The sequence below is a fragment of the Solea solea genome, chromosome 1, assembly GCF_958295425.1.
Source record: "Solea solea chromosome 1, fSolSol10.1, whole genome shotgun sequence".
Taxonomy (NCBI): Eukaryota; Metazoa; Chordata; class Actinopteri; order Pleuronectiformes; family Soleidae; genus Solea; species Solea solea.
Genome location: NC_081134.1, coordinates 27,393,630 through 27,406,212, shown reverse-complemented (window position 1 = coordinate 27,406,212; position 12,583 = coordinate 27,393,630). Strand labels below are relative to the sequence as shown.

General features: G+C 46.7%; 1 protein-coding gene across 1 annotated transcript in view; it reads left to right on the top strand.

Annotated features, from left to right (window-relative positions):
* Nucleotides 1–12,583, top strand: part of dnah5l (dynein, axonemal, heavy chain 5 like) — a 40,839-nt gene that overhangs the window by 5,359 nt on the left and 22,897 nt on the right. Inside the window, exons 15-44 of the mRNA XM_058623943.1 lie at nucleotides 135–240; nucleotides 325–420; nucleotides 503–598; nucleotides 2,321–2,494; nucleotides 2,832–2,921; nucleotides 3,012–3,167; nucleotides 4,189–4,325; nucleotides 4,417–4,568; nucleotides 4,638–4,845; nucleotides 4,943–5,030; nucleotides 5,247–5,370; nucleotides 5,448–5,620; nucleotides 5,871–5,963; nucleotides 6,044–6,144; nucleotides 6,578–6,674; nucleotides 6,789–6,869; nucleotides 7,350–7,604; nucleotides 7,891–8,040; nucleotides 8,135–8,253; nucleotides 8,711–8,847; nucleotides 8,933–9,095; nucleotides 9,173–9,284; nucleotides 9,371–9,499; nucleotides 10,038–10,237; nucleotides 10,317–10,470; nucleotides 11,319–11,429; nucleotides 11,498–11,653; nucleotides 11,766–11,894; nucleotides 11,969–12,184; nucleotides 12,276–12,422. Of these exons, the coding sequence (XP_058479926.1) occupies nucleotides 135–240; nucleotides 325–420; nucleotides 503–598; nucleotides 2,321–2,494; nucleotides 2,832–2,921; nucleotides 3,012–3,167; nucleotides 4,189–4,325; nucleotides 4,417–4,568; nucleotides 4,638–4,845; nucleotides 4,943–5,030; nucleotides 5,247–5,370; nucleotides 5,448–5,620; nucleotides 5,871–5,963; nucleotides 6,044–6,144; nucleotides 6,578–6,674; nucleotides 6,789–6,869; nucleotides 7,350–7,604; nucleotides 7,891–8,040; nucleotides 8,135–8,253; nucleotides 8,711–8,847; nucleotides 8,933–9,095; nucleotides 9,173–9,284; nucleotides 9,371–9,499; nucleotides 10,038–10,237; nucleotides 10,317–10,470; nucleotides 11,319–11,429; nucleotides 11,498–11,653; nucleotides 11,766–11,894; nucleotides 11,969–12,184; nucleotides 12,276–12,422 (4,150 nt within the window). The remainder of the gene's footprint in view (nucleotides 1–134; nucleotides 241–324; nucleotides 421–502; nucleotides 599–2,320; nucleotides 2,495–2,831; nucleotides 2,922–3,011; nucleotides 3,168–4,188; nucleotides 4,326–4,416; nucleotides 4,569–4,637; nucleotides 4,846–4,942; nucleotides 5,031–5,246; nucleotides 5,371–5,447; nucleotides 5,621–5,870; nucleotides 5,964–6,043; nucleotides 6,145–6,577; nucleotides 6,675–6,788; nucleotides 6,870–7,349; nucleotides 7,605–7,890; nucleotides 8,041–8,134; nucleotides 8,254–8,710; nucleotides 8,848–8,932; nucleotides 9,096–9,172; nucleotides 9,285–9,370; nucleotides 9,500–10,037; nucleotides 10,238–10,316; nucleotides 10,471–11,318; nucleotides 11,430–11,497; nucleotides 11,654–11,765; nucleotides 11,895–11,968; nucleotides 12,185–12,275; nucleotides 12,423–12,583) is intronic.

The window sequence follows — 12,583 nt, the reverse complement described above, 5'->3', positions numbered from 1 at the left end:
ACGTCCTCTAACTTCCTCTAAAGTCCACTCACTTCCTCTGACTTCCTCTCATGTCCTCTCACTTCCTCTTGCATCCTGTCACTTCCTCTCACTTCCTCCTTACTTCCTCACTTCACTTCCTGTTTGGTCCTCAGTGAAAACTGCATCTTCGGGAAGTTCGACGCCTTCTGTCGGCGTCTGGAGAAGATCGCAGACATGGCTACCACGCTGGAGAGTCTGGCCACTCTGAGAAACATGAAGGTGACGCTTCTGTTCCGATCGTCGTCTTCAACCAAACATGACTCAGCACATTCTGAGTGTGAGTGACGTCCACCTGTGTTTCAGGTTGAGGGCGTTGACAAGATTTACGTCCGCTACCAGACACTCGTCTCTGCCACCAAGTCCAAGACCTACGACGTCCTGGACCATCGCAGGACGGAGGTGACAGACATGACAGTCATGTAACTGTCACATGACGTTAACACGTTAGTCGTAATGCTAACATGTTTTTTTGTGTTTTTAGTTTGACAGTGACTACGCAGACTTCCAGCTCCAGGTTCAGAGTCTGTTCCAGTCTCTTCAGTCTCTGCTGGACTCCTGCTTCCATCAGACTCTCCCTGTACGTCCATCTGTGTGTGTGTGTTTTTACGTTCTCCTCTTGTCGCGGTGGAGAACCTTGCACGTTCCAATGAACATGAGAGCGATGCCGTCTGGAAGTGCAGCTCCTGGTAGGGTCACCCATGGTGGCAAGGGCAAAGGGGGAGGTTCGAGTCTGAGTGCGATCCAAAGAAGACCCTTAATGGCAGAGTGGGCCGGATGAAGGTGGCTGAGGAGCTCTTCAAAGGTCACAATGTCTGAAGAGAGGACCTTCAGACCAGTGGCGGACTGGCCATCGGGAGCACCGGGACACTTCCCGGTGGCCTGATGGTCATCCTTGCCTGTCTTGAACAGTCACCGGACTGAGTGGACTGGAGTTACCGGACACCCGGGCCAATCAAATCAATCCATCTAGTTACTGTAATGACGCCGCTCGGCAACCTGTCGGCGTCACACAACAATCAATGAGCTCCGCTGTCTTCACTCTAGTAGTCGAGAGAAATGGAGGGACAGAAGAAAAGGAAAGGTGGAGCAGAGAGAGAGAGGGACAGAAAACAGAAAGCCCTTGCCACAGACGCAGCGAAATGTTGCAAAATAAGTGACATGTTCAAAAACGCTATAGCTTTCATTGCGTTTATCCTTCAATCACCGTCCGTCACCACCGCAGACTGTGTGTCTCACAGAGGGTTAATTCCATCACCTCTTAAGCAACAATAGTGGAAGTCACATGTGCCGCCCCAGCCCCCTCCTCACACACACACACACACACACACACACACACACAGCCCGACAATCAATCCAGAATACCTAGAGATGAATGAAAAATATGATTTTGTTGCATGTTTGAGCTACTACAGGATAGTTTATACATGCTGAAATAATAACTCATAATACAACTAGCTTTTTTGTTTACTCTTAATCTATTAGACTGCAGCTTTGTGGCAGTTTTTTTATTGTAATTCTGCACCATAAATGATAGTTTGACTATCATTATAATATATACAAGCTCTATATAGTACGATATAAACTTTATAGGCTGTGTTCACAGACACCTGTCTTTCTGGGTTGTGTGCGCAATCATCATTTGTGTACATTTGTGTATCCTATGGCTGCTGTCCTCATGAGTTTTTGAGGATTCACCCATTGCTATAACATTACAACAACAGGGTTTTCAATGAAAATTATATTTTCAAATAGATAACTTATTGGTCACTCCTAAATTTCTTTTAACTATCAAATAGTTTTAGAATACACAACTAGAGGTATGGTGGTCTGCATGAGGAGGGTGGCCTGGAATGGCCTCAAATTCCTGGCCTGAATTATTGTCCCAGTCCTCCACTGCTTCAGACCTTTGAGGAGCTTTACTGAAGGCTGCAGCAAAGAGGACCTTCAGACTTCAATTGTCTTGCTTCCATGCCATTAGGTCCTGGACTTCTCTTTGCCTGTGCACCAGTCTGACCACTTTAAAATGTTCCAATGTTCTCCTGGAGGACCTCCACACACACACCGTTCAATCCCTTTATAAATAAGGAGGTGAATGAGAAGGACAAGATGGAGGAGGAGATGTAGGAGTAAGACAAGGAGAGGGAAAGGAGGAATAAGACAAAGGAGGTAAAGGAGTAAGAATGAGGATGAGGGAGGAGGTGGTGTAGAAGACAAGAAGAAGAGACTAAAAGAAAGAGAAGAAGACCACAGACAGGAGGACATGAGTGATTATGTGACACCTGAGTGTTTGTTGTTTCAGACTCAGCGGATGATGGAGTTGCTGCTGCTGTTTGAGTCCGGACCCACGAGCGGTCTGGACTTGAAGCGTTACTTTCTGTTGCTGCTGCAGCGCTACAGCAGCGAGCTGGATCTGCTGAGGAGGACATATGAGAGACAGAGGGACAGTCCACCTGTGGGACGCTGCCACCCGCCGGTACTAGAACCACACCGTTTTTATTTATCATCAAAATAACAAGTTCAGTTTACGTCATGTCTTTGACAATGCTAGCTAGCTAGCACAGTACTGCCCCCCCCACTGGTATGTGGAGGTGTTGCTGCTTATGTTTTTATAGCCACCACTAGCTAGCACTTAATTTGGGTTTGACATCATTGTTAGCTTTTTGTTCAGCTAGGTTGTGGTTGTTTAAAGTTATAACCATGTAATTACGACCTTCAAGTTAAAGTCAGAGGTCACAAAGTTCCTGCTTCACCATCCCTGTCACAACACCTGTGGGGGTGTGGCTAAAGTGTGAGTGACAGCTGTCTCTCAGATGGCAGGGCGGGTCCTGTGGTGTCGTCAGCTCTTCAGGAGGATTGAAGCTCCGATGTTGATCCTGAAGAAGAAGCTCGACGTACTCAAGGTACGACGTCCAATGACGTTCGTTATCGCCAAACAATGTGACCTCAGTGTGACCTCACTGACTCCGCCCACATGTCTGCCTCTCTCCCAGGGACCACAGATGTCCGCGGCCGTCGCCAACTACAACAAGATGGCGTTGGCGCTGGTGCAGTACGAGGTTCTGCACCTGAAAGAGTGGGAGAGGACGGCACGGCATGTTCCACCCTTACTAAGCGCCTCCCTGCTGGTCAGACAGGACAACAGCAAGGTACTGAAAAACCACAGCGTGTATATAAGACAGAGAGTGTATATTAAGACAGAGCGTATATAAAGACAGGGAGTGTATATAAAGATACATAAAGACAGAAAGTTTATATAAAGACAGAGAGCGTATATAAAGACAGAGAGCTTATATAAAGACAGAGAGTTTATATAGACAGAGCGCATACAGTATAAAGACAGAGAGTGTATATAAATACAGAGAGTGTATATAAAGACAGTGAGTTTATATCAAGACAGAGAGCGTATATAAAGACAGTGAGTTTATATAAAGACAGAGAGTGTATATAAAGACAGAGAGTGTATATAAAGACAGAGAGTTTATATAAAGACAGAGTGTATATAATGACAGGGAGAGTATATAAAGACAGAGAGTTTATATAAAGACAGAGAGTGTATATAAAGAAAGACAGAGCGTATATAAAGACAGAGAGTTTATATAGACAGAGCGCATACTGTATATAAAGACAGAGAGTGTATAAAGAAAGACAGAGCGTATATAGAGACAGAGCATATAAAAAGACAGAATTTATATAAAGGCAGAGCGTATATAAAGACAGAGCATATAAAAAGACAGAGTTTATATAAAGACAGAGCGTATATAAAGACAGAGAGTTTATATAAAGACAGTGAGCGTATATAAAGACTGTGAGCTTATATAAAGACAGACAGAGAGCGTATATAAAGAAAGAGTGTTTATAAAGACAGAGAGTTTATATAGTCAGAGCATATATAAAGACAGAGAGAGTACATAAAGACAGAGACAGAGCGTATATAAAGACAGAGAGGGTATATAGACAGAGCGTATATAAAGACAGAGTTTATATAGACAGAGCATATATTAAGACAGAGAGTGTATATAAAGACAGAGAGCGTATATGAAGACAGAGAATTTATATAAAGACAGAGAGTGTATATAAAGACAGAGAGCGTATATAAAGACAGAGAGCGTATATAAAGACAGAGAGTTTACATGCTGACAATCAGCGATTGTATCCATGTGTTTCCAGATCTGTGTGAACCTTGATCCCATGGTGTTGGAGGTCATGTCAGAAGGTCACTGGATGATCAGACTTGGTTTGACTCTTCCTCACGTCATCAAGCAGATGTTGACCAGAGAAGAGCAGCTGAAAATGCTCAACAGCCGGTGACCTTTTTACATATATAAACGTTTGTGTGTGCGCGCTGTAGGTGTCTCTGAGTGTGTTGTCTGACCTTTGACCCCCCCTCTTCTCCAGCCTCCTGCTGATGCTCGATGTCTACAGTTCCACCGTGGCCTGCGTGCCTCCTCTGCTCCTCCCTGTGCTGCAGCCGTTCATCAGCGGCCTGGAGGTGGCACTCTCTCCTGGACTGACCACACTGTCGTGGAACGCTCTCCACACTGACCGGTGTACGTGTCGCAGCAGCATGACGTAAAGTCATGTGATCGTAACCCTGACGACTGTGTCCTGTGCTTCAGTCTTACAGAGCGTGGACGAGTCTCTGAAGGAGCTGCAGCACGTTTGTAAAAGCACCGCAGATCTGCTCGAGTGTCGCATCGAGAGGCTGCTGCACGACACGCTCTGCTGCCCCCTGCTGGTGCTGCCTCAACACGCAGCTGTCACTCCTGAAGAACTGCTGCTGAAGACGGAGGCGGAGCTTCAGAGAGTGTCTGAGACTCTGAGCTGGTAACCCACGCACACACATCCTCTGCACACAATACACACGCACAAGATCAGGAGGTGGCGCTGTGACGTGTGTGTGTGTGTGTGTGTGTGTTCACAGGCAGAGTCAGCAGGTAGAGAAGTGTGTGTTTGAGCTGATCGATGAACTGAAGAAGAAGATGAAGTCAACAGAGGCTGTTCATCTAGAGGTAACACACACACACACACACATGTTATAAACACACACACAAACGTTAAAAACACACACACAAACACACATCTTAGTTTATTAAAGTCAGTGTTGATGGTTAAATCTGAACTGGAGAGAACAGAGTTCATGTGTTTCTTGTCCTTGGGTCCTCATGTCCTCTGTCCTTGTATCCTCTGTCTTTGTGTCCTCATGTCCTCTTGTCCTCTGTCCTCAGGAGTCCTTCCAGTGTCGTCAACCAGACTCTAAACAGAAGACTCGATGTCAGTCTTGTCTTCCGTGTTGCTTCTATAACCTGATGGGTCAAATCTCTTATCGTAACACTGAAGCCCTGGTCAAAGGTCAGACTCCTCCCCTTACTCCTCCTCCTCCATAAGTCGTTACTTTAGTCTCTTTTTTCTTGTTTTTGTCGTCTCAGCCACTAAATCGTCTCTCGACGCTCTGAGGCGGAGACTCCACGTCAGCAGCTACCAGCTGACAGGCTCCACCCCCCACGCCGGACAGCCGGCTTCTCCCCCTCCTCTCTTCAAAGCTTCTGTCCAGCTCGCCATCCCCAGCATCGTCCTCAGACCCAGCATGGACGACATCCAGGTACGTCTCTGTGCCTTAGTGCCCCCTGTCTGCAGGGACTGTGTAATCAGATTACAGTGTAGTCAGATTACTCTGTAGTCAGATTACTGTGTAATCAGATTACAGTGAATCAGAATATTGTGTAATATTAAATAAATTAACGTAAATAAACGTAGAGATGCAGATTTATCATAAACGTAAATGAGATAAATAAATAATATTCTTTCTGTGTGTGTGTGTGTGTGTGCATGCGTGTGTGTGTGTGTTTTAGAACACAGTGAATAAATTGGTCACAGTTATGTTGTCTGGAACCAAAGATGTTCCTCTGTGGACGTTCACACATCTTCAGTACAAACAACAGCAGGTAAAACAGACACACACACACACACACACACACACACGCACACACACACACACAGCTGACAGTCGTCCTCTGTGTCTCAGGTGGAGCAAACAGTCCGTGATGCAGGTGATGAAAACCTGGTGAAGCCTGTGATTCTGAGGACAATGGACAAACAAGTGTCTGAACACAGAGACGTCAACAAGTCACTCATTCATTTATTCACTCATTTATTAATTAATTAATTCATTCATTTTATATTCATATCCTGTTATTAAATGTTACGAAACGTTATTACAAGTTAATAAATGTTATTTAAGGTTACTAAAGGTTACTAAACGTTATTAAAAGTTAATAAATGTTATTAAAGCTTACTAAACGTTATTACAAGTTAATAAATGTTATTTAAGGTTACTAAACGTTATTAAAGGTTAATAAATGCTTAATAATTGAAGTTCTGCTATTCAGTACTTAAAAAAATCATTGAATAATGTATGAATGAATGAATTTCCTTAGTTAAGCTGAATAAACTTGTTTAAATGTTTGGTTAAAATGGTTCTGGTTACAGTGCTGACTTGTGTTCATGTGCAGTCACTCACAGATGAGTGAGTGAGTGAGTGAATTCATGTTGTCATCAGGTTGGTGATCCAGCTCAGCTCCATCATGTCCTCTCTCAGAGTTCAGGCTTCTGAGACGCTCAGTGGACTTCCTGATTTCTCAACACTGTGGAACCAGGTCAGTGTGTGTGTGTGTGTGTGAGGGAGAGAGAGAGAGAGAGAGAGAGAGAGAGAGAGAGAGAGAGAGAGCCCCCTAGTGGTGGAGTGTCATGTGTTGTGTTCCTGTGTTTAGGAGCCAGAGCAGCAGGTTCAGGACTTCCTGCAGAGTGAACCTTCGGTGACAGAGTTCAGCTTCCAGATCTGCTTCTACTCTGTGAGTGTGTGTATGTGTGTGTGACCTTGTAAACCACTCACTCTCCCACACCAAACCTCATAGAGGAAATCAGTGATTTTAACGTCTCACACACAGCAGTTGTTGATCCACTGCTGCCTCCATCACTAACTTCAAATGTCTGATTTTGTAAAACTTGGCATTTAAAATCCTTTGTTCAGTTTGACCTCAGTGACACAAAGTGACCACACGAGGCAGCAGAGGACCAGCAGCTCCTGTGTCCCCGTAGCTAAAATCACTGATTTTCTCTCTGGGCTTTGGTGTGGGAGAGTGAGTGGTTTATAAAAGTGTGTCTCATACTGAGATAAAGACGTGAACGTGTTCTTAAAGACATTAAACTGATGTAGATTTTATGTTTATGATATATAAGTGGCTAAAATCTGTTTTTCAAAGTAAAATCCTGTCGATGAAAGTAAACTGACTTTGTTTTCTCCCCTTTCCTCCCATGATGCTTTGCTGCAGAAGCTGGAGGTGCAGATTTCGGAGCTGCCGGCTTCTTACACGGTCGGCCCGCTCCTCTTTGACACCGACGAGCTGAAGGTGGCGCTCACTCACGAGTGTCGCCTGTGGAAGCGAGCGTACGGCGCAGCTCTGCACCGCCGCGCGTCCGCTGACATGGGCGCCGTCTTTTCGTTCATGGACGGGCTGACCAAGCGCCTGCAGCGTCCAATCACAGACCTGGAGGACGTCCGAGGCGCCATGGCAGCGCTCAGGGAGGTGAGGAACTTTCCACCTACAAATCGCATTGTCCACCCACATTTAAATCTCTTCATCAGTGTCGTGCAATCATTCATTCATAAATGTATTTATTTATTTCATTTATTAATTTATTTCATATTCATATCCCATTATTAAATGTTAAAAAAACGTTATTAAAGGTTTATAAACGTTATTAAATGCTTAATAATGGAAGTTCTGCTTATTCAGTACTTAATAAATCCTTGAATAATGTATGAATGAATGAATGAATTCCCTTAATTAAGCTGAAAGTTTCTCGTCTGAGGTTCGGGAGGCAGAGCTTCGTCTCGACGCCACCATCGGCCCGGTGGAAGAATCCTTCGCTCTGCTCAACAAACACGAGCTGCTCTTCAACGACGGGAACACAGAGCGCATCGATGGCCTGACGTACGCCTGGAAGAACCTCAGCGCCCTGGTGAGAATGAGCGGAGTGTACAACCTAGACGAGGATGTATACAGGGACAGGAGTACACTGTGTGTGTGTGTGTGTGTGTGTGTGTGTGATCCAGGTGGTGCAGAACCAGAACACTCTGGTGGAAATCCAGCCCAGCATGAAGGCAGATCTGCTGTGTGCAGTGAAGAGCTTCCAGAGCAACGTTCACAACTTCTGTGAAAAGTACAACCACAGGTACACACACACACACACACACACACACACACACGTACGTGACTGTGCTGTGAGCGCCCCCTGCTGCTGAGACACAGAGGCTCACTGTCGAGGAAAAACACAACTCTCCCACACCAAACCTTAAGAAAATCAGTGATTTTAGCCGGCGGGGACACAGAAGCTGCTGGTCCTCTGCTGCCTCGTGTGGCCACTTGTGTCACTGACGTCAATCTAAACAAAGGATTTAAATGCCGAAGTGACAAAATAAGACCCTTGAACTTAGTGATGGAGGCAGCAGTGGATCAACAACTCCTGATTGTGATGTTAAAATCACTGATTTTCTCTATGGGGTTTGGTGTGGGAGAGTGAGTGATTTACAAGGTGAATAAATCAACATTCAGATTCATGTTATTACTGTTTTTCTTGTCTTGTTTGCCTGTAAATGTGCATGCGTGTGTGTGTGTGTGTGTGTGTGTAGGGGTCCTGGTGTGGAGGGCGTGGCTCCAGCTGAAGCCAGCGAGCGTCTGCAGAGTTTTCAGGCAGAGTTTGATCAGCTGTGGAGGAAGTTCATCACCTGCTCTGGAGGAGAGGAGCTGTTTGGACTTCCTGTTAATGGTACGTGTGTGTGCGTGTGTGACCAGTTGACTCACCCATCCCTCCTCTTCCTCCTCCTTCATTGCCCTGGTCTTCTTCTCTGCAGAGTATCCTGAACTGCAGAGAATCAAGAGGGAACTCTCTCTTCTGTCCAAACTCTACACTTTATACAACTCAGTCATCGACAGCGTCGGCGGTTACTACGACGTGCTGTGGGCCGACCTCAATGTCGACAAGATCAGCGCAGAGCTGCAGGACTTCCAGAGCAGGTGCGTGGACAGCGAGGACCTGACGACTCATGAGTGAAGCTCAGTGAGTCACTGAGCTTCTCTCTGACACTCTTCAGGATCCGGAAGCTTCCGAAGGCGTTGAAGGAGTGGCAGGCGTTCAGGGATCTGAAGAAGACCATCGATGACTTCGCAGAGTCATGTCCGCTGCTCCACATGATGGCGAACAAGGTCGGACTGAAACACTCGCTGCATTATTATGATCTGTCAGCACTGAAACAGAGACAGTGGTGAACTTCCTGTCGTGTGTTGAGCAGGCGATGTTACCACGACACTGGACTCGTCTCAGCGAGCTGACCGGACACAGCCTGCAGGTGGCCTCAGAGAGCTTCTGTCTCAGGAACATCATGGAGGCTCCGCTGCTGAAGAACAAAGAGGACGTGGAGGTCGTTTCATCTTCATCACCAGCTCACTTTGTTGATTTTGACATTAAACTTTGTACTTGTTGTTTTGTTTGTCACGACGTTGCCCCGAGGTTCCTACTTCCAAGTTGAACTTATTTAAAAATGTCTGGAACATGTACGTGGAGAAACCTCGTATTTGTGTAAACATGAACTTTTAAACAGGAAACAAGTAGCATTAGCATTAGCTACCTTAATGGAAACCCAATTTTTTTCACTCATTCATTCGTCCTGCCCACTTTCAATGTGCCACGCACACCCAATCAGTTCAAGTTCAGTCTCTCAAAAACACGACTGATCTAAATGTAAATAAATGCGATGAAAATCTGACACGTAATCAGATTCCGTACGATCACTGCTAAGATATGAGTTGCTGTCAAAGTTCAGCAAAAAGCCAATTAGCATTGTTATTCTCCCGATGTCTTGCTAACTGTTAGCTAACTATTAGCATGTGAGAGTCCCTGTTTTTTGTGCAGTACGATGCAACTTAACAATCATTTGACTAATTTCCCGCCTTCTCCAGGATGTTTGCATCAGCGCCGTGAAAGAGTGCGACATCGAGGCCAAGCTGAAGGACGTCGTCGCTGAGTGGAGCGGCCACACACTCAGCTTCGCCACCTTCAGGACCCGAGGGGAACTGCTGCTGAGAGGAGCCGACATGGTGGAGAAGATCTCCATGATGGAGGACAGTCTGATGGTGCTGACGTCACTGCTGAGCAACAGGTACAGAGAGCGATGAGCGGATGACTAAACACGTGGAAGAATGAACAGATGAACATCCGTCCCCGTCCTCCTGCTGCAGGTACAATGCTCCGTTCAAACCGTCTGTGCAGCTATGGGTCCAGAAACTGTCCAACACGTCCGAGATCATCGAGAAGTGGCTGTCGGTGCAGAACCTGTGGATCTACCTGGAGGCGGTGTTTGTGGGTGGAGATATCGCCAAGCAGCTGCCGCAGGTCACAACAAACAGCCTGTGACATCATCACCATGGCTACGTGCTAGCAAAACACATTCACAAGTTTGTGTCACTCTGTAAACTCACTCAATCTCTCACACCAACGTCCACAGAGAAAACCAGTGATTTTAACATCACACACACGCACACTGCTGCCGCCATCACTGAGTTCTAATGTCTGATTTTGTCACTTCAGTGACAAAAAAGTAACCACACAAGGCAGCAGAGGACCAGCAGCTAAAATCACAAATTTTCTCTCTGGACTTTGGTGTGGGAGAGTGAGTGGTTTGTGATCATGTGACGTAGATTTGATGAGTCTTTTGTTAAAGTGGCTAAAATTAGGGATGGGATTTTTTTTCAACATGGCTAACCTCGAAAAAAAAATTTGAGAAAAAAAAGAAATGTTGGGGGGCGGGTCTTTGGGGATTTACATGTGTATTTGTTAACTGCATTTTGTTATTAGTTAGTTATAAGTTATTACATCGCCTAGTCAAATAAACATCATAAAGTGAAGACACCCAGTCAGGATCCTGCACCCGTCCTCTGAACAGACTCCACACGTGGACATGCTTGTGGTCTTGAACAAAAACTTGGCCGAAACGAGATAAGTTCACCCAGGGCCGGCTCTACCTAATTTTGTGCCCTAGGCAAGATTGCTCTCCGGTGCCCCCCGCGAGATTGCTCTCCGGTGCCCCCCCCCCCAGCAGATGGCGCTCTAGGCGACCGCCTATATCGCCTATGCCAAGAGCCGGCCCTGAGTTCACCTGTTAGAGAAGCCATGGTTGTCTGAGGTGGGTTGAACTGTCCCTTTGATCCTCCTCTGACGTGACTTTGTCTCGTCTCGTTCAGGAGGCCAAACGTTTCCAGAACATGGATAAGTCGTGGCAGAGGATCATGCAGCGAGCCCACGAGCTTCCCAACATGGTGCAGTGCTGCGTGGGAGACGAGACGCTGAGTCAGGTGCTGCTGCCCGCGTGCCTCTAAGCAAACGTTGCTGTTTTCCTAGCGTTAACGTGTTCTGTGTGCAGGTGCTGCCGTGTCTCCTGGAGCAGCTGGAGCTCTGTCAGAAGTCTCTGTCCGGTTACCTGGAGAAGAAACGCCTGGTGTTCCCGCGCTTCTTCTTCGTGTCTGACCCCGCCCTGCTGGAGATTCTGGGTCAGGCGTCAGACTCACACACCATCCAGGTGACCTCTGACCTCACCTTTACCTCTGAACCAGGTTTCTCACCATGCCTGTGCTTCAAGACTGATGTGCGTGTGTCTGTGTTTGTGTGTGTGTGTGTGTGTGTGTCCTCAGACTCACTTGCTCAGTCTCTTCGACAACGTAGACAAAGTTGTTTTTGACGAGAAAATCTACGACCAGATTGTCAGGTTTCAGTCCCAGGAGGGAGAGTGTGTGGACCTGAGCTGTCCCGTCTTGGCACAGGTGAAACCTGGTCTCAGCTCTCACTACGAGTGTTTGAGTCCATGTGTCTTCAGCTGCCAGTCTTGTGTCCTCAGGGAAACGTGGAGGTGTGGCTCGGGCAGCTGCTCGCCGGCGTCAGGCAGACACTGCACGGCATCATCCGTCAGGCGAGCGTTGCCGTCAGCGACCCGGAGATGAAACTGCTGGAGATCCAGGTGGCGTTCCCCGCTCAGGTCGGGCTACTGGGAATCCAGATGATCTGGACCAGGGACGCGGAGGACGCACTCGTCCACAGCAAGTCTGACAAGAAGGTGCTTTTACTTGATGAATTTACTTTTAATTAATAACTGTAAAAGCGACGGCAGAGGGAGAACCATGACCTGTCGTCTGATTGGCTGACAGATCATGCACACGACCAATCAGAGGTTCCTGGACCTTCTTAACGAGCTGATCGACATGACAACGAGGGAGCTGAGTAAGATGGAGAGGACCAAGTACGAGACACTGATCACCATCCACGTCCACCAGAGGGACATCTTTGAGGAGCTGGTGAGTGCTCTGTGAGCGCCCCCTGCTGCTGACAATATCGACGTCACACGTTCACGTCTTTATCTCACTGTGAGGGTTAATAACCCACTCACTCTCCCACACCAAAGCCCACAGAGAAAACCAGTGATTTTCCGGAGTTGTTGATCCACTACTGCTTCCAT